The 25983-nt window shown below is 44.6% G+C and overlaps 2 protein-coding genes and 1 long non-coding RNA gene across 6 annotated transcripts in view; 1 reads left to right on the top strand and 2 right to left on the bottom strand.

Moving 5' to 3' along the window:
* Heatr6 (HEAT repeat containing 6) overlaps positions 1-10170 on the bottom strand; it is a 28789-nt gene extending 18619 nt beyond the window's left edge. For 3 of the 4 annotated variants that reach the window (XR_015630913.1, NM_001079897.2, XM_087573705.1), the window contains exons 1-6: positions 9932-10170; positions 8031-8138; positions 6395-6535; positions 5470-5585; positions 4499-4613; positions 3195-3296 (exon numbers count right to left, since the gene is read on the bottom strand). Coding sequence is in view for 2 of the 4 variants with exons in the window: in NM_001079897.2 (NP_001073366.2) it covers positions 3195-3296; positions 4499-4613; positions 5470-5585; positions 6395-6535; positions 8031-8138; positions 9932-10150 (801 nt within the window). In the remaining 2 variants the exon portion in view is untranslated. Of the gene's footprint in view, positions 1-3194; positions 3297-4498; positions 4614-5469; positions 5663-6394; positions 6536-8030; positions 8139-9931 lie in introns of all 4 variants that reach the window. The other variant, XM_087573704.1, reaches the window with a different exon arrangement.
* Positions 10171-11511: 1341 nt separating this feature from the next.
* On the bottom strand, positions 11512-17375 carry Wfdc21 (WAP four-disulfide core domain 21). Its single transcript, NM_001003706.3, has 3 exons — positions 17256-17375; positions 15029-15129; positions 11512-11658 (listed from the first exon to the last, which is right to left on the bottom strand). The coding sequence occupies exons 1-2, from the start codon at positions 17350-17352 to the stop codon at positions 15035-15037; spliced, it is 192 nt and encodes a 63-aa protein (NP_001003706.2). The 5' UTR covers positions 17353-17375; the 3' UTR covers positions 11512-11658; positions 15029-15034.
* LOC148003012 (uncharacterized) lies at positions 16447-24495 on the top strand. Its single transcript, XR_015631889.1, has 3 exons — positions 16447-16583; positions 18375-18501; positions 21288-24495. It is a non-coding gene; the product is annotated as an uncharacterized LOC148003012 (long non-coding RNA).
* The last annotated feature ends 1488 nt before the right edge of the window (positions 24496-25983 follow it).

Genomic DNA, 25983 nt, shown 5'->3' with positions numbered 1-25983 from the left:
GGGACCTTTGCGAATGGAACAAGTACACCTAACCCCTAATTTATCATTTTTATGTATTTTTATATATTTTGCATGTATTTTTATATATTTCCATATCTGTCTTAGTTAGGGTTCTATTGCTGTGAAGAGATGCTATGACCAAGACAACTCTTATAAAAGCAAACATTTAAGTGGGGCTGGCTTAGTTTCAGAGGTTCAATTCATTATCACTATGGTGGGAAGCATGGCATCGGGCAGGCAGAGTTGGTACTGGAGGAGCCATGAGTTCTAGATCTTCATCTGAGGGTAGCCAGAAGAAGACTGTCTACCAGGAGGCATCTAGGAGGAGGGTCTCAAAGCCTACCCCCACAGTGATACACTCCTTACAACAAAGCCACACCTCCTAATAGTGCCACTTGATCAAGCACACAAGTGTATGGGAGCCATACCTGGCTATAGCATAATGCAAAATACATTTAGTCCAACTTCAAAAGTCCTCACAGTTTATCATAGTCTCAACAATGTTCAAAGTGCAAAGGCTCCTCTGAGATTTATACAATCTCTTAACTGTAATCCCCTATAAAACCAAAATTAAAAGGCAGATCACATACTTCAACATCACAGGATATACATTACCATTCCAAAATGTCATAGTGAGTAAATACTGGCCCAGAGCAAGACATGAAACCAGCTGGGCAAAATCCAAACTTTGTATCTCCATATCTTATATCAGTGAGCTCTTCAGATCTACAACTCCCTTTATCTTTGTTGACTGAAACAGCTTCTTTCTCCTGACTGGTTCCACTCCCTGTTAGCACTTTTCCTCTGCAGGTATGCCATGGCTCTGGCATCTTTAACTTCTTGAGGTCTCTAGGGTAACTTGAACTTCAGTTTCTTGTTTCAATGTCTGGGATCCACACACGATCTTCTGGGCTCCTTCAAAGGGGTTGGGTTTCTTCTCCAGCTCTGCCTTCAGTAGTGCTCCAGGGTATAGCTGATGCCACTCTATTGCTGCTGCTCTTCTTGGTGATCATCCCATGGTACTGGCATCTCCAATATACTGGGGTCTTCTGCTGAAACTAGGCTTCACCAATAGCCTCTCATAGGCTCTCTTTGTATGACCGCTTCAGTCCTGGGCTGTCAACTGCACTGAGGCTGCACCTTCTCCAATGGCCTTCCATGGCATCTCACAGTGCCAAGCCTCAGCTGCTCTCTATGATCCCTCATGCCTTCAAAACAGTACCACCTGGGTGACTCCTACACATTACCAAGTCCAGCTGCAGCATGAGGTACAACCTTGGCTATCTCTGTAACACAGCTTCTTGTGCTCTCAGAAAACACTTCCCAGATTTCACCTCGGTGATGCTGGTCTCTTCTTAATCACTTAATTTCTTAGCTCCAGCTAACCAGCATCAACTGTCCCAGTAATCCTTTCTATTCTTGACTCTAAAGCCAGAGCCACATGGTCAAAGCTACTGAGTTCTGCAGCTTGCAGGGGCTGGCCCCTTGTTTTATTACATCATCACCATGTTTGTATACTCCTTCACTGCCTAAGCTTGGCTGTCCTGGAACTTGCTCTGTAGACAGAACTTGAACTCAGAGATTTGCATGCCTCTGTCACCTAAGAGCTGAGATTAGAGGCACGGTCCACCATGCTTGGACTTTTCATGGCCACTATGCCTCAAGACCAGGATCAAAAGCCCTAAGATCTGTATCATAGGTGTAACCACAATTTCTGAATTGAAGTCATTTCATATTAAAAGTCCAAATGAAAACAATAGTCATGTAATAATAATGCCTAACATGATATAATTATCCCTGTTCAACTGCAAATGCATAAACAATGAGCTTGGCTGGGTGGGATCTTGTCCAGAGGTCACCACTCCCTAAATTCCATTTAATATCCTTGAACACAGGATTTAGCTCCATTGCACTTCCTGATGCCCATTTAATACTTGAACCATAAATTTTGTATTTTTCCTTTCTAAGCTTGCTACGCTTGATCAAAAGGCTCTTTATAAACATGAACCACAGGACAGAGTCTAAACTTGATTGATTTGAGATGTCCTTTGTCAATGTAATTAATCTGAATCTTTTCACCTTAGCCTCAGGCACATTTTTCAGACAAGGGCAAAAAGCAGACATTCTTTACCAAAATATCACGACTCTCTAGGCTACATACTAAAATTCTCCTCTGAAACATCTAGAGCCAGGCCCCACAATTTAATCACCCTCAGGCCCAGTGTCTTCCACTTCCTGCTAGGATGGCCCACTGAGCCCCACTTTAAGCATTCCACTGCTTTCCAAATCCAAGGTCCCCAAATCCACATTCCTCTACACAAAAGCATGGTCAGGCATATCACAGCAATGCCCAGTCCCTGGTGCCAACTTCTGTCTTAATTATGGTTTCCACTGCTGTGAACAGACACCATGTCCAAAGCAACTCTTCTAAATAAAAACATTTAGTTGGGGCTGGCTTATAGTTTCAGAGGTTCAGTCAATTATTGTCACAGTGGGAAGCATGGCATCCTGTAGGCAGACTCGATGCTGGGGGAACCATGAGTTCTACATCTTGACCCAAAAGCAGCCAGAAGAAGACTGTATCCCAGGCAACTAGGAGGAGGGTCTCAAAGCCCACCCCCACAGTGATACACTTCCTACAAGGCCACACCTCCTAATTGTGCACTCTCTGGGCCAAGCATATTTAAACCACCACAATATCTGTCTGTCTTTATTCAGGGATTAAGAGAAAATAATTAATAATAATAAAATAATTGGTCACAAAGTTAGACTCTAACAAATGTCTTTGACCTGAGGTGAACACCAAGGCTCTGACTCTTCCTGGCTGAATTGAAGGGTGCTGGGCCTCTCAGAGTAGCCTGACTTTTCCACTGTGTAGGCTCAGAAGCTCGTAATGACAGCCTACTGCTCCTTCAGAGCACACAGATGAAGGTGGTTTCAAGATAATCTATAATTAAATTATCTACAGATCATATCACAGATTTCTAAGATTCAAAAGTAATTCTTAAAACTTGGGTATATTTGCTTGATGGCAGTTGTCCTCTGCTCTTAATTTTATCTGAGAACACTTGAACATGAATGTTTTATTCTGCTCTTAAAATCCGTGTGAGAAATTCTTATACCCCACAGTTAGCGGAAGAAAGGAGAGAGGATATAGGACGGCCCCCATATTCAGGTGTGAAGACCTGCCTCACCTTTAGCACAGCGAGAAGCGCTCCCAGGTGCTCGGTCTGTGTCAGCCTCATCTTCCCACCATTGAGGAGTGACTGGATGCCTTTCAGTGCATTCTGTAACAGCTGAGGGTGGGGAGGCAGGGATGCAAGTTAGAAGGCAGAATAAAATCCGGCTCCTCAGGGACCAACACAATAGCAGTTAGAACGGAAGAGAAAAGGGTCCCCTCAATGGTGAAAACCTTTCTGGGTCACTCAGCGGAGATGAGGACCCAGAGAACAGACCTGATGCACTCTGGGCCGCTTTTTAGAAGCAGGGACAGCCACCCACTGCAGAGCCTAGCGACCCAGCTCCAGTTTCCAGGACCCACGAGACAGAAGGAAGGAAGGAAGGAAGGAAGGAAGGAAGGAAGGAAGGAAGGAAGGAAGGAAGGAAGGAAGGAAGGAAGGAAAGAAGGAAGGAGGAAGGAAGGAACCAAACAATTTCAAGATCCTCTGATCTCAAAGCAAGTGCTATGGCATGCCTACATGCGCGCGCGCTCTCTCTCTCTCTCTCTCTCTCTCTCTCTCTCTCACACACACACACACACACAAACACACACATACACACTCACACATACACATTAATGTGCTATGGCCTGCCTACATGCACACACACACACACACACACACACACACACACACACACACACATTAAAGTGCTATGGCATGCTTACATGCGCTCTCTCTCTCTCTCTCTCACACACACACACACATATTAAAGTGCCATTTAAAAACTGTCACAGGACAGAGAGATGAAGTGACGATCTCTGTAAGAAACCACCCTGAGCAGCCCGTGAAGGCAAGGCCTGGGTAGGGTGGGAGGGCAGCTCTGATCACCACAGATTTCTCAGCTCAGTAACCTCATCTCCAGGGCCCTGCCCTTCAGAAATACTCCACACCGGGGAGGATGTGAACTTGTTGAAATAGCGGGGAAAGTTTCATGATCATGGCTACAATTTAAAATATGCCCACATAGCACCACATTTGTCATTAAAAAAGATGTTATTGAGCAGATTTTCTCCTTTTTACCCTAAAATCAGTCATAATCATTGCATTGTTTTTAGACATGGGAATAGAAAGAATATGGGCTTTTAAGTTGTCGAAACAAAACTGAGAGCAAAATCAAAGCAAGCTAAACTCATCCTTATCATGAGTCGAAAGGTGTGGCTTCAGTGCCACTGACATATAGACACCAGTCATACAGACACGCATGCACGCACCCGTGCACCCCAAAGACTCTGTCCTATGCCTGCCACACTCGGATGTTGAATAGCAGCCCCACCTACCATGCAAAATGTTATATCATCCATATCAGACGATTTTGGAGACTGTAAAATGGTCAAGAAAGCTTGGAAGCAGACAAGCTGGTAGGACTCCTCCAAGTATGGCTGTCCTGGCACACTGAAACACATGTAGAGGAGACAATTCAGTCGCGTTTAAATGGTGCTTCCAGAAGAGCAAGCATTAGCAGCGGCGATGCAGACCACTGAGTCTGGAACACGCCCTGAATGCCTACTCTGGCTGACTATGGCTGACTAGTTACTGCTGTACTGGCACAGGCTTGGACACGCCTGAAGGAGGAAGGGAGATTTCTAAACATCACAGAAGTGTAGTTTAGGAAATGTGGAGAAGAAACGATCTGTTTTGGTTCTGCCCTTCAGTCATAGGCGGGAAATAAGGCAGAGAACATGACTGAGTCTGCTTTCCTAGGCACCAGGTGGCACAGTGCTACCCAGACACAAGGTCAAGTTTGTGCTGCCTGTTTGTTATTGCATGCTACAGACCTGCTCCATCTTCTTAAAGAAGAAACTGAACAGAAACTCTGACACGAGAGCCTAAATTCACATGAATACTCTTCCTAAAAGAATATGGTTAAGATTTACACCAGCGGAAAACAAACCGACATACTGCACACCTGTCGCTTCCAGCACGCATTTCTCCCTTCGCTTCTTGACAGTCTTAATTGAAAACAAACGATAGGACAACCCTGTGGAATGGCATGGGGAATGTAAACTAGGGTCTTTTTCTTTGTGTCAAAATAAAAGCCTGTGGCCCAAGCTGATCTGGAACTTGCTGCTCGGAACAGCCTTAAGATAAGGACCCTCTTGCCTCGGCCTCTTGGGTGCTACTGGAAGGCGCCACCAGGAATAGCTTAAGCTAGGCCCGTTCTCTAGGTTGGCTTCAGGCGACAGAACAACCTACAGAGGACCCAGGAGAGGCCCTACCTTCTACTATTGGGAAACCCGGATCCACGTACCTGAGACATAAGTTTGCCATGCAGTGCACTGCAGCTCTCCTGACTTCAGGGTCAGAGTGAGTCACGTCACTCAACTTCATCAAGAGGCCGCTCTTACCTAGCAAGTCTGGGAGATGCTGGAATGAAACATCAACAGCGTGGGCCTAGGAACCGCTTCGAGGAAGACTGTACTTGTTAGACAATATTTTCTTAACTAAAAGGCAGTTAAATATAAAAAAATTAACTGTTAGGTAAATCCTTCAATGGCTACCCAAACATAAGCTAGAGATCATTAGTAGGAATCATTGCTAGGTCATTGCTGGGGGTCTCCAGTCTTGGCTACATGGACAAAAGGTGCGGATAATAATGGTTGCCAGTTAATAGAGTGACGAGTACTGTCTCACTTCATCCTCGGAGCAACTGTCTTACACATGAATAAACAAGGCTCCAAGACACTCAGTAAGAACGTACCTGGGCTGTACATGCAATTAGTGACAGGATGAATACTGAAAAATCGACATCTTGGCTCTCAAGTCTGTGCTACTGGCCTTTCAAAGGAAAGGCACAATAGTTTAAACTACCTGTCATAGGTGGCTTCAGCAGTTAACCTGACACAAACATATAGTCACTTGGGAAGAGAAAACCTCAACTGAGGAATTTTCTCCATCAGATTGGCCTGCAGGAATATCTGTGAGGCATGTTCTTATTGGCATGATGGGTGGTGCCATTCCTAGGTCTAGGCAGTTGGGCCTGCGTTGTGTAAAAGAGCAGCTGAGCAAGCTGGGGAAAGCAAGCTAGTAGGCAGCATTTCTCCATGCTTTCTGCTATAGCTCCTGCCCTGGCTTCTCTTAACGATGGGCTATAAGCTGTAGTATGAAATAACCTGTTCTCCCACAAGCTGCTTCTGTTCATTATTTATAGCACGGAACAGAACCTTAGACAATACCTTTTGACATTTTGAGCCATTGCAGTAAACCAGAGCTGCCAGGGCTTGAAGAATTTCCATGTGTGTCCAAGGGCTACACTGCTGAATAGCTGAGATCGTATAGGTCAACAGGAAATCTAAGTTCTGCTCATCCACAATCACCTGCCAAGAAAGGAGAAAACAGAGATGCTCTAACTTAAGAGAATGCATGTGCAAGTTTGATCAGGATAGGGGAGACCTTCTCCTTGCCCCAGGGTCTCTGTCACTTCTGTGATCTCTCCAAAGTAGAATCTGGTAGTCCTTGTAACTTTCCCTGGAACTAATCAGAAATTGACAGATATAAATACGGATACAAGATTCAATGCACTGAAATGTCTTAGTTCAATTAAACTGACTTAATATGTAGTAGTTACTTAACTAATACACAGCAAATAAACATGTCTGCTAAATACCTGCTCTGTATCTGTCATGATGCGAGGAATACACCAAGAAGCTATGACACACTCCTCTCCCCACAGAGTTTATACTTCTCTTGAGAGAGAGAGAGAGAGGAGGTGGGTGGGGCGCTAACCAAAATTCAAGTTATGGACATTTAAGTCCATACGTAGTATCATCAAATGCTAGACGTTGGCTATGAACTGTAAGTGCCGCAGGTGATGGGAAGTTTTCCAACTGCCAGTGACACAGAGATGAAGCACACTGGACAACAGTAAAACCTCAGAGGTCAGCCCGCAGCTGTCTGCGACATTCTGGAAAGAGCCTCAGCTCATGTGACACACACAGCTGGTTACAGCTCAGCATGCATCTTACTCCCTGATGGCAGGGTTCTGGTTTTGCTGGATGCCCTCCTCTCTTACAGTCTGGAGGAGTCTGGCTGACACAATGCTAACTAGTATCCATACATTCATCTGCTCAGGGGTTCACTCGGGAGTTTTAAAGATGGAGAGCTGCAGAACAGACCTTCACAGAAATACCTCTGGACTTTTTACCCTGGACCTCTCTTTTCCCAAGCTGCGTTGGGGGTTTTATGTAGACTGCAAAGATAATAGTTTCAGGGAAATAAATATTGGTAGCAAAGAAATAGGGAATCACGTAATTTTGTCCTGGGATATATCTTGGTCAATTCTATTTTTCATGAAAAAACAAAACAAACAAGCAAACAAAATCCCCCAAAAACCTAGATGGCATGAATGATCTGCCATCAATTGTTGGCTTATTGAACAAAACATAAAAGACTATTTCTCATAAGCAAAAGCCTAGAATTTCTCAGAATATATATTTGGTCAGTTAAATTTGGATTTACTGATGCACTTTTCTTAAGCACTGGTATTGTTACGTTGTGATTTTTGGTGGTCCTGATGCTGACCTTGAACCCATGGCCTCGTGTGTGCCGGGAGCTAAGGCTCTACCATTCACTGAGTTACATTTCCAGCCCAAGACATTTTGCTTTTCAAAAGATTAGACAACTGGCCTGGGTGTAGCAGCAAACATCTGTAATCCCAACACTTTAAAGAAGAACAAAAAGGTCAGAAGGTTAAGGTCTTTCTCAGGCCAACCCGAGCTAAGATCCTGTCTCAAACAAAACAAAAAAGTGAGCCTAACAGAGCTATGCTGTGGTCTTTCACGATCTGAGCCTTCAAGTTACATACACGATTACCTGTAATCTGTTAAGTAAACGATGGATCAGCTGAGACACTTTGCTCACAAGGTGGTTCTGATTAAGAGGCACCAGCTGACAAGCTCGCACAAGAAGAGCACTGACATCCTATTTATAAAAACAAAACCAAAACAAAGCAAAGATAAATGCACCTGTTAGCCAAGTAGACCTCCCAACCCCAAACCCCAGTCAAATGGAAAAGCTCAGTGACTGACTGCTCCACACCCAGGAAGGAAAAATATCTGAGTCAAAGTTGAGGTAGAAAGTGGGGACTGGAGGAATGAAGTTACAAAAATTAGTAAGTACTAAAAGTTAGGAGAAGAACTTTACCATACAGTATTAGTAAATAAAAGAAAGGCTTCCAGCACATAAAGGCACATGCTATAGCTAAAAATACCAAGAGAGCTGGACATGCAATGCTATTGGGCAAATCAGAAACGACACTTATACATTAAATTAGAAAATCACACACACACACACACACATACAGAGAGAGAGAGAGAGAGAGAGAGAGAGAGAGAACACTATCTACAAATTACACCATCTACAGATGTTTAATGAATAAAAAGGGACCAAGCATCTATTATGTGTCAGGCAGTAGGCTAAGCCTTTTGACTCCAAGGTGAAACAAACATTTCCCTGAACCACAGAGGTTTTACAATCTCAAGAGGGAGGCAGGAAGATAACAAAGAAAATTTGAAGAACGAATAGAGCTTTGCCAGACAGACAAGTAATCAAAAAACAAGGGGACGGGATGTATTGTGGGAAGCCTTGGAGATGTGAAAAGTCCTCAGGTGCTTGAACCTGACCAAGGCAGCAAGTTCCAAGTGACTGAACCCAAGAGGAGAAACAAGAGAGAAGACTGAAAAGGCACACATGTTGTTGTGCAAACTATCAAAGTATATAAATGAAAAGTTCTCTTAATTTCACTTAGTTCCACTCTGCTACCTTATATGTGGTGAGCAGTTCTGGATTCCCCTCTCCCCCCTTATAGCCTTGAGCCCCATATTTGTCTCTTACTGTACGGATCATCCATTTGCTTCTGCTATTTGCCAATATCCATTGAAAATCTCTGATTCGTTTACACTTGTATGGATTGTTTTGGTTTTTTAACCCAAACAGTAGACTCTGGCAAAGACTAGTCTGCAAAGGGGCTCGAGTGGAGGAAGACTGGTGAGAGACCAGGGGAATAGTCCAGGAAAAAACTGTTTTGCCTAACCCGAAAACACAGCCAAAGAGAATAGAGAAGAGCAAGTGAACTGAGAGACATGTTTGAGACAGACTCTGAAGAATTTTAATTCAACAGGCTCCGGGATAAAGAAAAGAAGCAGTGTGCACGTCTTGTGTATATCTGGGGTGGGGTAGGGTAGAATGAACTGGGGATTAGAAGCGTGGGAGACAATGTATTTATCTTTGCGAGCTATCAAGTTTGAGATCCTCCTGGGTAGGACTGGCTCGAGGACTCTGGGAATTAGCGATCTGATGTGTATGAATGAGATCACTCTGACAGCAGAGGTAGAGGCAAATGGGAACTAGTGCAGAAACAAAGCAGAAAATACAGGTCTTATGGCAAATTTAGGCTCCAATCTAGCTCTGCCATTTGCCAAAACCGTGACGCTGGATCTTTGTGAGCTTCAGTGTGTTCATCAGCGAAATCGACTAAGACTATCCTCGTTCCGACATTCCTGGAATCGCTCACCAGAGATGGCAGCTGAGGGCTTTAGAGCAGAAGCCTTTGAAAGATGCTGGCTTACGAGCTTTCAGATGGAGGGCAGAGAATACGGCACGGACCGAGGGAGAGAGCCAGCCTGGAACTAAGTCATCCGGGACGCGGGTGAGACCCGGAGGAGCCGGTGGGAGGAACCAGCCGTTGTCCCGGCAGGGTGAAGCGCGCTGCCTACCTCCGGGGCCACGCCGCCGCCCTCACAGTAGTTCTCGGAGATGAGCTGGTCGAAGAGCAGGTGGATCTCCATGCGGGACACAGTGCTGTCATCCGGCTGCAGCGCGCGAAGCCTGGCAGACAAGCGGCGGAACCCATTGTTCTGCTCCAGGGACAGCTCCCGCGGGGCCTCTCGCGGCTGCTCACAAGGAAGAGAGGCGGCGACCTGCACCGCCGCCATTTTTCCTACGTGAATAGCTTGGGAAATACTTCCGGGGCACCGCTTGGGGCAGGGCCTCGCGTGCTCTAGTTCCGGAAAGCCTTTATTTGCGCTACAGGTTGCAGGCGGTGCTGTGATTCGGATAGGGAAAAAGTGGCAGAAATAAGGCCTGGAAATTTGCCACCCAACTGTCCTTACCCTCTCAGAAAGTTTGCTCCCAGGCAGGGCTGACATTGCGAGAGTTTCAGATTCTGGCTGGAGTTGGCGAGCACACTTGTAGATGACAGTGGCAGAAAAGTTAGCTATGTGACTTCCTTCTACTCTTGATGTTCTGATAGGACATCTTATCGGAGTCCTTGATTTCCCCCTATCCCCAGGCACAACATACCCCCATCCAGAGAGATAATCGGGTTGCTACAGCAATGGTTTTCCTTGCTTAAAACCTAGAGTATTGGGCTGGGGATTTAGCTCAGTGGTAGAGCGCTTACCTAGGAAGCGCAAGGCCCTGGGTTCGGTCCCCAGCTCCAAAAAAAAAAAAAAAAAAAAAAAAAACGTTAAAAACCTAGAGTATTTGAAGCAATGCTTAAGATATGTTCAAATATTGCACTGAGCTAGAAGGATATAGAGCTTGGTTCTTACCACCATAAAGAGACGGTGTGAACTGTCTGGGCTTAATGACATATATGACCCACATAAGTATTCAAGACTGACTGGCCTTTGTATTATGTGTACTGATGTATTATGAATACTGACGCTAAGCTGTGAGTTTCCAGTCTCGGGGTAGGAGGTGGGTGTGTAGGGGCACCTACCATGTTACTCTGGTCAATTCAGGAAGTCTTCAGAGGTCTCCCTGGGAACTCTGTATATTTTTTCTCCTTCAGTTGGTGATGACCACAGAATAGGTATGTTCATTTTCTTGGTGGACACATATTGCCACCCACAAGGATATATGCCATCAGAACTTAACATATTGGCATTAGTAGCTTTTCCACGATTAGGATTAGGATTAGAGAAACAGTTTAAAGGAAGGAGGATTTATTATTATTATTATTGTTGTTGTTGTTGTTGTTGTTATTACAATTATTATTAAATTTTCTGGTGCACAATTTTAGGGGGTTTAAGGCTATGCTTGGCTGGATCTCCTGATTTGCTCTGGAGTAAAGCAGAATTATCACGACAACAGGAGTGTTTGGTTGGGGTTTCTCACCTAAAGAAACCAGGAAGCAGCAAGAAACAAGTCAGGCCCAGGATAAAATACCCCAGCAAGATATACCTACCTCCTCCAGCAAGTCCCCTCCTTCCTAAACAGTGCCATCAGCTATGGACCAGAGACATGTCATATTCAAACCATAAGAATCTCTAACCAAATAACTCAAGTAGTGTGCAGACTTTTACATTAATGCTTTATTAAAAGAAACACCGCCTTGTCCCTCCCCATGTGTTCCTTGGAATCTCCATGCATGGCCTCCATTTTCAACTGTTTCCTTGGTCACAGAGCTCCAACAGCCATTTTTCCCCCCAGGTAGAAGCTAAAGGAAGAAATGAACAGTAATTTAGAGAAGATGGCCTTTGAGAAAATTCTTTGTTGGAGAAATAGATATAAAAATTATACATGAGACCTGCTGTTTTGGGTACCTGACTACCCAGAATGCAATAAGAAACACCAGTTCTTGATCTGGAAATCCATAGCACCATCAAGAAGCCAGAAAGCACTACAGGGGGCTGGATAAATAACTGTTCTGAACATGAACACTTTGGTCCTGGGGTCCAGCCATGGTGGGCTCTTCTTTCTTGTCAATTCTCCTTGAGGCAGTAGAGGGGGAAGAGCATTGGCAGAAAATAAGACTTTTGTCTTAGGAGATATGGGTGTAAGACTCTTGTTTTACGAGATATTTAGGGTTGTTGTATAATAATTAAAAATTCACTTATCTAAGTCTAAGATACTTTGCTACTGTAGCTGACCTGCCTTCTGTGAAACTGTAGTCTCTGGCATTTAGCACCTCATCCTAAAAGAGCAGGAGATTAAGTAAAGGATTAATTGCTAGAGCTTTTTCCCTTTTGTCCAGATACCTCTTGCTTGTCAGGCTAGGGGGAAGTTTAGAGCAATAAACTTCTATTGAACTAGGAGAAGAAAATCATTCTTGCAGAAGGAAAAACTTTTACATAAGAAAATATGCATAAACTCACATAAATTCATATACAGATTCATGCATGCTAATTTATACATTTCTATTCAAACCAGTTGGGTTCAACTCACACGTGTTCTCATAATTACACACTTACACACACACACACACACACACACACACACACACACACACACACACACCTATACTTACATATGCATTTGGAGTAAAAGACCAAGCACCAGAAAACAGAAAGAACTCACTCATTCTGGATGAAAAATGAGCTCCAACCTTTACTGCATAGAGAAAGGAAAGCTTCTACCCTTTTAATGCTAAATGAATTAAACCCACATTTGTAAGAAGAAAGCTTTGTTCCTTTAATAAGACCAAGCCTGCCTTGTTATTAAGAAATGACCTGTTTTGTCCCATGGTAAAGAGAATCCTGCCTGCTTCCTCTGCTCTCTGCAGCTTCTTATTCTTCTTTTTTTCTTTTTTTTTTTCTTTTTTTCGGAGCTGGGGACCGAACCCAGGGCCTTGCACTTGCTAGGCAAGCGCTCTACCACTGAGCTAAATCCCCACCCCTCTCTGCAGCTTCTTATTTTTCTTCCTTCCCTCTGCATTCTGCATATTGCTCTTGGTATTTTATGTTACCTATAGTCTAAGTTATTCCACTCTGCATTCTCCTTCTAACCTTGCTCTTTCCTCCTGCTCTGATGTCACAATAATGCTGTTATTCTCAATGCCTTTTCTCCCAATGCTATGCCTGTACTTCTAAGTTCTTCTTGAGTTCAGTTCTGTCTAAAAAGTTCTGTACAGATCTGTCTAAAAATATTCTGTCTAAAATGTTCTCCTCAGCTCAGTTCTGTGTCTTCTTTTTTGTCCTCAGCACTTAGACATCTTTCAGAATACATGATCACATGGTAAAAGTTCATGACAAGTTTACACAGATTCAAGTAATAAATTGAAATAGAAATTTACAAGGGAGAATGTTTACATGCATATCCATTAGGACTAATTTTCCCACCAAACTTTAATATTCTGTCACAACTCCACAGTTCCATCGAGAGTTAAAAACATAACTAAGTTATTAGTGATGTTTTGTATAAATAAATCCAATCAATATTTTATCTTCTCTCCTAGCACCTAGAATAAATTGTTAGTTCCCTTTTTATGACCTTTAGTTAATGGTTTTACAACCTCTTGGAATGTGTTCTGGGTAGTAGAAAGTCTGGTTACTATCTAAAAGCAATTAATTGGTGACACATGGGAGACTGATAGAGTTCTCATTGCAGTTTTGGCTATCAAAAAAGGATCGAATAGAAGTCCCACTGTAAAAGAGCTTAATAAACACTGATAAAGTTTTAGGAATTCTTAATAGGGTCATCCTTAAGAATTAAGAAGTCATCTATTTGTCTATACAGCACCACTACAAGACAGTACATCGTCATAGATCTGCAGAGATCTGCTCAAAAGGGTAGGCTAATACCTAGTGATTATCATATCTATTTAATAATAACAGAAAAGCATATTAATAGCAGGAATCTTTCCTAAAATGATTTTCTTCTGGGCCATGCCTATAGGAGCAAATCTGTCATGGATTATTATAATCCGAGGCAGACCATCCCAGGAAGATCACCTGCTAGTTATTAGCTTGTCCTATGATGGCTCCTGACACTTTGGGTTTTGTTTTAATTTAAAATGTGGTATTATTTGTGTGTATGTTTATATGTGTGTGTGTGTGTGTGTGTGTGTGTGTGTGTGTGTGTGTGCTGTCATGTGCACACCATGGCACACATTGTAGAGGACAGAGGACAACTTTTGGGAGCCAGTTCTCTCTTTCCACCATGTGGATCAAACTCAGATCACCAGTCTTGGCAGCAGGAAATGTTACCCACTGATCAATCCTGTTGGCCCAAACAGTTTGGTGTTTAGCGTACATTCTAAGTCTGCTAATACAATTTAATCATATTAATACAACTCAATCATGGTAGTTTTTTATTCTTTTTAAAAAATTAATGGGTACTGAAAATTAAATAGGGAAACATTCAATAATATGAATGGCATCAAATATTTTTACAGCAAAAGGCTCTGCTTAGGTCAATATGTCAATGTACATCAAAGGACTAGCAGGAGGGTCTCTGGTCATTGGTTACACATGTCAGGTTATATCCCAAAGGAATAAGTAAGGGCATGTGAATTTTAAAATTCAAAACACAGCCATGTTAATATTATAAAATAACTATTTTAAGTGCACATTTATAGCGATTGCTGGCAGAAGAGCATATTCAATGGACTACAGAGAAAGCAAAGATGGTAGGCTGGAGCTGAAGATAAGTGTGGAGATTAAAATTGTCCACCAACTATTTTAAAATGAAATAGCTGAGAAATCAATTAGGTCCAAGATTCTCATTTTAAAATATATTATATATTTATGCACAGTTAAATATGCACTACAGTCATAAACAGAAATCATTTGGGGTGATTTTTATCTTCTTGCTCAAATATGGCTTTATTTTTCTCCTGGGTAGACTAGGTTGGGAAATTATTCTAAAGGTTTGGAAAGCACCATCTTGTGGTAGGTGCTTCTTCATGAAGAAAAAAAAAAGGAGATATAGGGAGACACATAGATTCCATTCTACCAACTTCTAGAAGGTTCCAGAGAAGTCAAATGTACAACCTTTCTGGTCTGGGCAAGATTCAGAGGAACAGAGAGGCAGATTTATTTATTTATTTATTTATTTATTTATTTATTTATTTATTTATTTATTTTTACCTGTTCTTAGCTTGTAGCACAGACGTTACTGCATCCAGTACTGACACATTGTTCCCCTGGCCCACAGTCCCAGTCGCCACTGCAGAGCTCAGCACAGGTGCCTAAGTCAGAAAAAATCAACTGAAAGCAGGCATGGTGGAGTAAACCTATCATCCCCAGGACTGGTAGGCTGAGGCAGGCGGAGATCATCAGCCAAAGGCCAGCCTGGATTATTCAGTGAGTAACCCTCTTGTAGACAGACAAATAGGCTAGTGAAAACCACTATGCTTTCAATTCAAGTACTAGGGATGACAATCCTCAATTAAGGAGTAAATCTCACCAGTTCCTTTTAACTCAATTCGTAGTAGCATTTGTGAAGTGTTACTGTCTATTTCTGTTAAAACAAGGCACACACATAATCTCATTAAAGTAAGCTTACTTTAGAGACATGGATAGAGGGATTGCATCTGTGGAAAGTAAGGGAGAAGGTTGCATCACTTTCCCAACATCACAGTACATGGAGCAGAGAAGGGGATATTCAGACTTGCTGGTTACCTTACAGTCACTCTGTGAAGTTAGTCTCCCTACCTCTGCTTATAGCACGATCCCTAAGTGTTTCTGGTGCTGCTGATGGTTGGAGGTGAGAAAGTTCAAGACCCATTGTCCCTATTCACAGTAGTTTGATCAATCATTAAATATTTATGATCGTTTGCTATACATTTAGGAAGGACAATGACATAGAAAGGGCCTCTTAGAGCCTTCAAATGCAAGTGAGAAACAAAGCAGTGTTTCACAAGTGTCCTGCAAGGTGCATCCAGAGAACTCAAGGGGCTCAGAGGAGATAAGACATTATTTCTTGTTCATCAGAAAAGTAAGCCTTGGAGTGCACGGATATTCTCAAGGAAGAATAGTGGGGGAAAGGAAGACTGCTGTGAGGAAAGATGCCAAAAGTCACAAGGGGGGAAATGTATTAGGGTAGGGCTTTGGGGAGGTCAGTGTGGTACCTGGGACACAGGACCTACAGAGTCACTCTGAGGACCTGAGACTGACTCTTCAAGCTGCCTTAGACACACTATCTGCCACTCTCAGTTCCCTGGAATAAGAGGAGCCAGGAGGATTGGCAAGCAGAGGTCTGGGCAAGTTTGGGAGCAGGAGAAGTAAACATTGCAGAGGTCAAGCAGGTCACCAGGACCTGTGGATTTGGGACTTCACTTAATAAACCAAGAGAAGGTCCCTTGGGAGGATTTTCTGCTGCAAAAGCATAGACAGAACCAGCATTCAACTAGTAAGCACATTGAAGAAGGAAGAGAGGGGCAGAGAGAGCTTCTGGGAAGCTATTGCAATGGCAGGGCCATCGAGTAATCAGGAATGGACACAGTGAGTCAGGGCTGTGAGGTAATCAGGAATGGACACAGTGAGGCAACAGGAGGGCAAAGGACAGAAAAGATGGAAATTGTTTCAAAAACAGGCAGTTGATGGAGTAAACTAAACTCTAGAGGCCTAAACTCTATCTAAAGACATTTAGGAGCAAGCCATTCCACCCAAGATAATCCAGGAAAGAAGCGAACTGCAGTGTGTGAGTTGTGGGGTAGGGATGGGTGGACAGCATCAGGGCTGCAAAGGTGAGACTTTACTACATAGAAGAGTCAGGAGTCTCATCCAGAGGACCTGAGAAGAATGTGTCAGGAGTTTAATGAGGCTGTAGTCACCAAGGGGCTAAGGAAGAATGGGCAGAAGATTAAGACTTGTCCTTTGAGGCCAAATGAGGTGAAGTGGATTGTGCTTGTAACCCCAGCATAGGAGGAAAATTGCCATGAGTTTGAGGTCAGCCTGGGTTACAAGGAAGTTCCAGGCCAGCTTGGGCTGCAGTATGAGACTGTCTCAAACAAACAAACAACAAAACCCTTTCTGAGAATATTGTTGGTGAAGGAGATTGAGATTGACCTGTGTTTAACATAATTACAAGAATCTTTTCTGTAGACAGTCAAGGTAGATGCTGGTAGAGAAGGAGATACCTGGGAGATGGGGACCGGCTGAGGGCAAACAGGAGGGGAGAGTCCAGTTTGGTGACCCAGCAAATGGAGAGAGAGAGAAAGCAGGAGAGGAATTCTGTTCTGCAGAACTAAAGAGAACTGTTTGGTTTTCTTTCCTCTATTTTCTCCCCACTTCCTGCCCACACTGGTTCTAGCTGTCTTACTTCTGATCCTTCAGTCGAGGGAAAAGAATGCAACCGTTTGCCTGGACATACCTAAAAGCTGCAGAGGTCTCACTGCTGCCTGCAGCTCCTGCACCTTTAGGCTGAGGGTGACGAGGGACACCAAGAGAAGGAAGGCTCCTAGCTTCATTCTGCTGCTGAAGGATTTTAGCCAACATGCAGCAGGGCTAGAATTTAAACCTTTCCACCCACTGACCTAGACAGCAAGGCTAGGGGCAGGCCTACACACCACTGAAGCCAAAGCCCCGCCTGGAAACCAGCTTTGCTAGCAACACACACTATGCATGTCCTGGGTAGTGCCACGTTACTCAAGCTGGGCTCCGAGCCAAAGAACACCCTCCTCTGTCCCACGGATAAACCTCCTAAAGCTGGAAAGCTGGGGCGGGTAAGGGGCTCTCATTCATTTTCAATGAAGTATTAGAGATCTACTCTGGGCTAGGAATGAGCTACGATAAGGAATGTGTCCTCAGGGAATGACAATCCAGGAGCTGGGTGTCAGCAAGGACACCATCACTATTTTACTTCTCCCTCCCTGCTCTAGGACAATTGTTCTTGTAACAGAGGACAGGGAGAGGCAGTGGGAGAGCTAGTGGGGTGCAACCTATTGAGGAGACAGTAAATCAGTGTCATTGTTTTCCTCTGCCTTGATGCCATTATCTCTGCTGTTTGGAGGCTTCATTTTGGGGAACCCCAGCTGTCAATATGCAAGTTAAACCCTCCCAGGATGCCTCTCAAGCTGCAAGCTGCTGTGGGACTTGGGGAATGGGGTGAGAGTGACAACCAGCCTAGGTGGAACTTTCATTCCCTTCTTCTTGTAGATACGCCTACTACTACAGATGAGTGATTTGTAACTCAGACTACCCTTGGTTTGGATGCCAGGGGATATCCCCTCTTCTTTCCCTTGTGGTGGGGGAAGGGCACACATAATGTGTCAACTTGACACAAGCTAGAGTCATCAGAGAGAAAGGAGCCTCAGTTAAGGAGAGGCCTCTATGAGATCCAGCTGTAAGGCATTTTCTCAACTAGTGACCAAAGCGGGAGGGCCTAGCCCATCATGTATGATGCCATCCCTGGGTTGGTGGTCCTGGCTTCTTTAAGAAAGCAGACTGAGCAAGTCAGTAATCAGTTTCCTTCCATGGCTCCTGCCTCCAGGTCCCAGGCCTGCTTGTGTACCTGTCCTGACTTCCTCCAGTGATCTGGCAGTGCAAGCCAAATGACTGCTTTCCTCCCCAAATGGCTTTTTGGTTATGGTTTTGGTTTCATTGCAGTAATAGAAACTGTAAGTAAGACAAACACTATCTCATAAATACCTTAACTTGAAATGAGCTGGAAGCAGGGGGTAAGAGGGGGAGTGAGAAGTCACAGTATCTGTTGTCCCTTTGTAGGTGTCTCGGGAAATGGTTGATTTCACTTTAGAGAGTGAGTATTTGGGCTGGGGTTATAGCTTAATGGTAGAGGGCTTGGGGTCCTAAGTTCAATTCTTAGGAACACACACACACACACACACACACACACACACACACACACACACACACACAGACATAGACACAGAGACACAGACACAGACACAGACAGACAGACAGACAGACAGACTCACAGTAAGGGGAGGGAGGAGGAGGGAGAAGAAAAAACTTCATGTTTCCCGAGGACCATGGTCCCTAATTCTGGAGCTATAGGAAGAGTCTTCCATTCATCTGTCACAGCTCTCATGTCCACAAGTTGGAGGTCCTTCTGACGAACAACTGATGCCATCAACTGCTCGCTCTCCCTAGAGGGTTAAAAGACAGAGTTATGGGCCATGCAGAGAGTATTTTTGCACGCTGCTTTAACTCCACTCTGCCTAACCCAAAGGGAGATCCACTGGTGAACGATTTCCGCAGTAGTCTAAAATCTGGCACATCACTGACTTCTTGTCACTGTGATAAAATACCTGGCTCATGCAACTGGAGGGAGGAAGGATTTATTCTGCCTCATGGCTCACTGTTTGAGGGTGGGGAAGGCATAGCAAAGTATGCAGCTACGACTTCTCACAGCTTTGCAGACAAGAACAGGGAAAAAGAAACAGAGACAGAGAGACACACAGAGAGATAGACAGAGAGATATGAAGAGACACAGAGAGAAACAGAGACAGAGAGGTACACACAGAGATCAGGTCCTAAGCACTCCATCCCATCCCCAGTACCCTGCTTCTCTCAAGCAAGCTCTAGCCCCTCAGGTTTCTGAAGCCTCCCCAGACAGCACAGCGCCCCTTACTAGAGACCAAGTGTTCAAACATCCAAGCCCATGCTGGGGACAATTCACACTGGTGCAGAATGCCTAGCGAAGATTTTAGAGTTCTTAAGCACTGAAGGGGTTACACAGTGCATTTTCATGTAAATTTGTATTTTCAGCACACCTGAGACCTGAAATAAAAACATTTTCTGAAACTGCACAAAAGTTGAAGGCATGTGGTTATCATTCTCATTTCTTTTCAGGCAGCCTTAATTCTGATTTTACTTCTGGTGCCCTAAGCATGCACTTATTGGTCCCAAGAGATACTCAGAGCTGAGTGGGGACCTGCGAGTTTGAGGGCTATATTCCATCCTGCCCCCTCATGTCTTCTCTTGTGCCCCACTTGTCTCCAGCATCCAGGCACTCCCAGCTGCTCTGTTTCATTCACCATGCTGGGTACAGTGAACTTTAACCTACCCAACTCAGGCTCTGCCTGGAACACAGAATTCCTTTCCCCTTCTTCCGGGAATGTGGGCATTCTTGTCTGTCAGAAGTCAAGTCTTATCTATCTAGTCATCCTAGTTCAAACTTTATCTCTGGAACTTCCCCAAGTCCAAACCCTGGGAAAGTAACTTGGTCTTCGGACCGTCATAGTTCTTATTGATTCCTGTTAGCACATAACACTTAATTACTGCTGCCTTACATTTCTCTCCTGGGAGGATTTGATAGGGAGGAGAGGTTGGTTTGCAGTGCCCCATGATGGGTGTTTATTGTTCTTAGTGATTCTTGGGAGTGATGGTGTAGATTTTATTTTATTTTTCTAGCCTAATGATGATGGGGTGGAGAAAAGATTGAGAATGGGAGAAGTTGAGGTGGACCTACCTAGAACCCACTCGGGGGATCTTGAAGCTGCCAGACCAGGTATTCAATAAAGGTGCACACCCCAAGATGACAGTACTGGGGCTCAGTAAACCTCCACTGCAATCCCACCACGTTGCCACTGAAAGTGTGGCTGTAGGTAGATAAGAATTCACTCTAGCCAATAAAGAACTATGTTCATTTTGAACCAGTTTATGCATCTGCTAGCGTGCGCCATAGCTGGCGTGCAGTGGAGGGGTTATGGAGGCAGCAGGTGTGGGACTTATCCCTAAAGAGCTTCCACTCTAAAGGAGGACAACGAACAAAGCGTCTACAGAAACCCTGCTGGCTGAGAGCAAAGTCTAAACTTGACCCAGGCTTGAGTCATTTTGGAAGAGGGGACCTTAAGTGAGAAATGGCAGTTGAGAAAACGTCCCCACCAGATTGGCCTGTGGACAAGCCAGTAGGACATTTTTAAATTAGTGATTCATGTAGGAAGGCCCCCCCCCCAATCTATTGTGCGTGGTACCACACCTGGGCTGGCGGTCCTACGAGCCATAGGAAAGCAGGCCAAGCAAGCCATCCGGAACAAGCCAGTAAGCAGCGCCCCTCCATGGCTTCAGCATCAGCTCCTGCCTCCAGGCCCCTCCACTGACTTCCTGCAGCAATGGAGTGCGACCTAAGAGTTGTAAGTTGAAATAAACCCTTTTCTTCCCCAAGTTATTTATGGTCACGGTGTTTTATCACAGCAACAGAAACCCCGGCTAAGACAGAGAGTGCTTTGTTTACAGAAATAAAAAGTAGAAACCGAAAGTCACCTTGCTTGCCCAGGACTACCAAGGGCGACTCCATTTGCATTTTGCATGGGTGCTCTCCGCTCTCAGCGCTCAGTGTACAGATGCCCTTGCTAGATTTATCCTAACTTGTGTCAGACTATTTTATGCTGCCAATTAAGTAGAGTGTATACCTCAAGAAACTTCATTTTCCCTTGTTTAGAATGAGAGGCCGACAAGACTGGTGCTGGAGAAGAAGCACACTGCAGACGTGAGCCAAGGGAGCGAGTGTTCACCTGCCTTCACTGAGCACTGGCTGTATTCCGGGCTAAGCTCTCCACCAGTGTTCTTGCAGACATGCCTGTGTGTACTGCTCCAACAGGCGGGCAGGTGGTTTACAGTTACAGTGTTGATTGCCCCAGAGGAGGATCTGTGTGAGGATGTGGCAAAGCCATCTCTGCCTCACTGTCGCTTCAGCTCTGCCTTTCACTCCCCTCTGACCCCCTTTTTCTGTCTTGAATCATGTGAGGGAGAGAGTGATCACCAGGACACCGAACGTGGGAATTTGACCAGTGGAGCATCAGCCAGCCATCTTTCCAAGTAATAGTACAGGTGAAGCCTGTGAGCTACACACACACACACACACACACACACACACACACACACACACACCCAGAGAGAGAGAGAGAGAGAGAGAGAGAGAGGTCTGCTCTCATGTCTCTGTCCTGTGCTATCCTTTCCCTGTCCTAATACTAAAACTCACTAACCTTGCTCTCTTCTGACTCACCCTGAAGTTCTTTTCTGTGGTAAAGAGCTGGTTTTACCTGAGTGGACGCCCCTAGATGTTGCCACTGGCAGTTCTGGGCTGCTAGCCCTGCTGTGCTGACAGGGGTCTTCCTGTACTGGGTATATGAGATGAAAAAATAATACAGGAGATATGTGTTCATACTCTTGGCGCGGACCCTTTAAACCGTCAGCTATCAGTCCTGTGAGGGCTTACCAAAGGCATTACTAGTAGTAGTTCATGGTTCCCATACATGAACAAGAGGCAATTTCTGATTAAAAAGTCATACGTTTGGGCAAGCTCAAAGAAAAAGAGTTAGAGGCAATACAGAGTACAACACTGTCTAGGGGAGACTGCACTACCCAGAGGGCTCCTGTTCTTGATAAGAATGCTTGCTAGGCAGAGTGGTTGTGACAACATTGATTATTGAGAACTGGTGTTCCAAATACCAGCAGCCCTGCCCCTTAGTCCTGAAACTAGAGCATGAGACCTGGCGGGGGCTGAAGGGTAAGGTCCACACCCCAGGAGTGTGAGACTTGTGTGTCCACCCACCTATAGCTCTTCTTCATCTGAACCAGATCTAGATAGTGTAACTGCTAAGATTCTGCTGAGCACCAGAGCCGGACCGTCTGCACTCGACCCCAGCCTAGCAGACACCTGTGCAATTGAGGATGCGTTCTTAAACTCCAGCATCGTGTTGCTGAGGAAGTCTCCTTGGTTTCAGCATAGATGGGCCAAGACAGAGAGGATACCACATGCCCTCTCACTGAGCCAGGCTGGCATAAGCAACCTGGGGCAAGACAGGCGTTTGGAAGCCTGACCCTGAAAGGTATCTGATGTTTCTGAATGAGAGACCTTTCTCTTAGCATTGAGTGATGTTGTGCTTTCATACCTGCATGCCAAGTGGAGGAAAGTAGCCTCTCCCCCTCATAGTTGAGACTACTAAAGAATGGAGGCCACTTTGAGTGACAGACAGAAATGGGGTGGGGAGAAAGGGAATGGGCATGGACCAGACAGTTGGATGTGTTACATTAGATACATACACACACATGCACAAACACTTTCTCCTCTTCCTCCTCCTTTCCTCCTCCCCTCATCCTCTTCCTCCTCCTCCTCCTCTTCCTCCCCATGTTTCTGGCTATGTGTGTATTGGTGTATACATGCATGTGTATATGCAGGTGCACACACCTATGTCTTCATATAATCAGGCCAAAGAGAATATCAGGTGTCCCACTCCCTGGCTCTCTACCCTGGAGGCAGGGTCTCTCACTGAAGTGGAGCAAGCTGGCAGCCAGCCAGCCCCCATGATCCTCCTGAGGATCACCACATTCTTAGTACATCTCAATAGCACCTACCCATTCTGTGATTCTGTCGTAACTTCGTGTCACCTGTTAGATAATTTCCTGTGACTGGGATGGCACATCTCTAAGGTAAACAACTTACAGAGAGGCAAGGTTTGTTCTGGTTCAGGATTTCACAAGTTCCCATCAATAGTTAGTCAACTCCACTCCTTCTCGGCCCCAAAGCAAAACCGTGCCTCATGATCAGACCATGGGGCAGAGAAAAGTTTGCCTACCTCAGGGCAGGCAGCAGGTAGAAAAAGAGGGAGGAGCAGCGAGTGTTCCCTGTATCTGCTTTAAGTTCATGCCTCCAGTGACCTAACTTCTTCAAACTATACCAAACCTCCAAGATATTTCGCCACCTCTGAATGGTGCCAGAGGCTAAAGATGGTGCCTTTACCACACCGGCAGGCCTTCATGTGGACAGTCGTCGAACACCCTCACACTTTTAGCCTACTGAGGTGGCGGGTGTTTGGGGTGGTGTGTAAGTTGGGGGTGGTGGTTTGGGCATGTCAATATTTTGTCACACAAGCAAGGGAATACTTGTGACCCTCCAGGATTTCTGCACAAGAACGAGACAGTGACGTTCAGAGGGAAGGGGAAGGCCGACAAGTGCTTTGCACTTACCCAGAAATAAATGCAGACTCACAGGCCATCTGTATCTGCCCATGGCACAGATCCCTTGGAAGAAAGGGGGATTCTTGGATTCCACTCCAGACCTACTGGAACAGAAGCCCTGGGGTTGGGGTGCAGGGATCTGGAGTTTAATGAGACACTTTTCCCCAGCGGGGTGCTCTTGCTGCACTTGTGATCCATTAAAAACCATCTTACTCTATCAAGTTAGCAGTGTGGAGGATGCGTACTGGATTCTACACTCACATGTCAAGTGAATCCATTGGGTGGGCCTAGTTGGCACTGACATGCCACCATCAGCTGGCTTCTCCAGATACTCTTCCCATTGCCCACGTATCCAAGCTTGGCCCGTAAGCCTGAGAGAATGAATGCGTTTTCAAGCTGTTCTTGCATTATGCATTCTGTCTCTGCTCCTCGGCCTCAGGTCACTTTGACACATTTCCTAGATTTACAGCAGCAACAATCAATTCTAGGCTTTCTGTAAAGAAGCCAGGGGTACAGAGGTGCAGTGACACTCACATCCACCAGGTGGCAGCATGAACGCTGGGACGTTGGCAGCTTGACTGAAAAGCCTGTATGTTTCACATATGGGTTGGGGAGCAAGGTTTGGGCTAACTCCCTTACAACGCTGTAATTTCCAGCTCTTGCTGAGAATAAAGATAAGTTTATATGCGAGAATAAGTTGATATCCTAATGTTATCTAAACTTGTTTTTACTAAGAGTATTTCCAGCTTTTTCAACTTTATAATGACTTCTAAGCAAAATATTATCTACCTGTGTCCTCATGGTCTTCTGCCCATAGAAGAGTGATGTATTTCCTGATTTTCAGATACCAAGGCTTCTTCCTTTCTCTTTGCATCCAGTGTAAGGACAGGGCTTACTGCTATGGTGTTGATTTTGACATCATTGCATGATGGGCTATGTCTAGCTGTAGACACACAGTATTGTGTGTGTGTGTGTGTGTGTGTGTGTGTGTGTGTGGTATTTATGTATGTATTTGTCTTTGTGTGTATGTGTGTATATGTCTATGTGTGTGTATGTCTATGTATGTGTGTGCATGTGTATGTGTGTGTCCATGTGTATAGAAGTTGTCACTTAGGATGTCAATGTGGTTTTCTCTGTGAGAAGACAGGATAATATCCTTTCTGAATTTTCCCACCTTAAATACATATGACTTGTATATTAGGGTAAGAATAGAGGGTTTTGTGCTCAAAAAAGTCTGGGAAAGCTTCTGTGATCTACTCTTCACCCCAGGCAGACAGACTTAAGAGCTGAGATCCTGAGCACTAACCGTGGAAGTAAGGAAAGTCAGGGCAGAGCTGGGCATACCCTCACTGGGGTGTGTGGGGTGTGGACCTGGCCAGAGCTTGGTGCTTCTACCTGATTCCAATGCTGGAGAGCAGACATGACCATGTCCCTTCTTGATATATGATTCCACAGACCGAGGTCCCTTGGCAGCAGCCCACATAGATTTCTGAAGACAGAAAAGACACCATGAACACAGACAAACCTCTGAGATATGTCCCTGCTTATGAGATAAGTGTGATGGCAGCCATTGGCAATGAGGAAACGGGTCTCCTCCTAGACAGTATTATTATAGATTGTAATGGAATGTGAAATATAATGTGATATAAAATAACACAGTTACTGGCATACCATAGAAAACATGGGAATAGTGCCTGCCAACCTTTTAATGGTAATTATTTCAAAAACAAAAACTTACAGACAGAGCTGATCTTTTCGCTTATAGCACTGAAACACTTTAACTTTTGCATAAAATTTCAAGTTATATATTAGCATGTATCAGGTGTACATATTTATGTGCACTGTGTGATAGTTTAGTTCATATACACATGTAGTGATCAAGTCAGGAAAATCACCATGTGGGTCGCCTCAAACACTAATCACTCTGTTTTGGGAGCCTTCAATCTTTTCTAGTTATTTATAGTTATAGGTAAGAAATTATCTATGTAGACCACAGAGTGAGCTAGTGTGCTATGGGACCAAGGACTCAGTCTGCCACTGTGCTTTGGTGCTAATTATCCAAACCCTTTCTCCTCTATACTTTTCCTAGATAGCCTCTGGCAACCTCTGTTTGCGCTCTACTTCCGTGTTACCAACGTTTTGTTCCTATAATGAGTGGGAACACACAGCATTTGCCT

Source organism: Rattus norvegicus, chromosome 10, assembly GCF_021556685.1.
Source record: "Rattus norvegicus strain SHRSP/BbbUtx chromosome 10, alternate assembly SHRSP_T2T, whole genome shotgun sequence".
Taxonomy (NCBI): Eukaryota; Metazoa; Chordata; class Mammalia; order Rodentia; family Muridae; genus Rattus; species Rattus norvegicus.
This window is presented reverse-complemented; position numbering and strand designations above follow the sequence as displayed.

Excerpts from the sequence above, each read along its gene's own strand:
- Wfdc21 (NM_001003706.3), bottom strand. The coding sequence starts at position 17,352 with ATGAAGCTAGGAGCCTTCCTTCTCTTGGTGTCCCTCGTCACCCTCAGC. Across the intron at positions 15,130-17,255 it reads GAGACCTCTGCAGCTTTTAG|GCACCTGTGCTGAGCTCTGC; the intron begins GTATGTCCAGGC and ends TTTCTGACTTAG.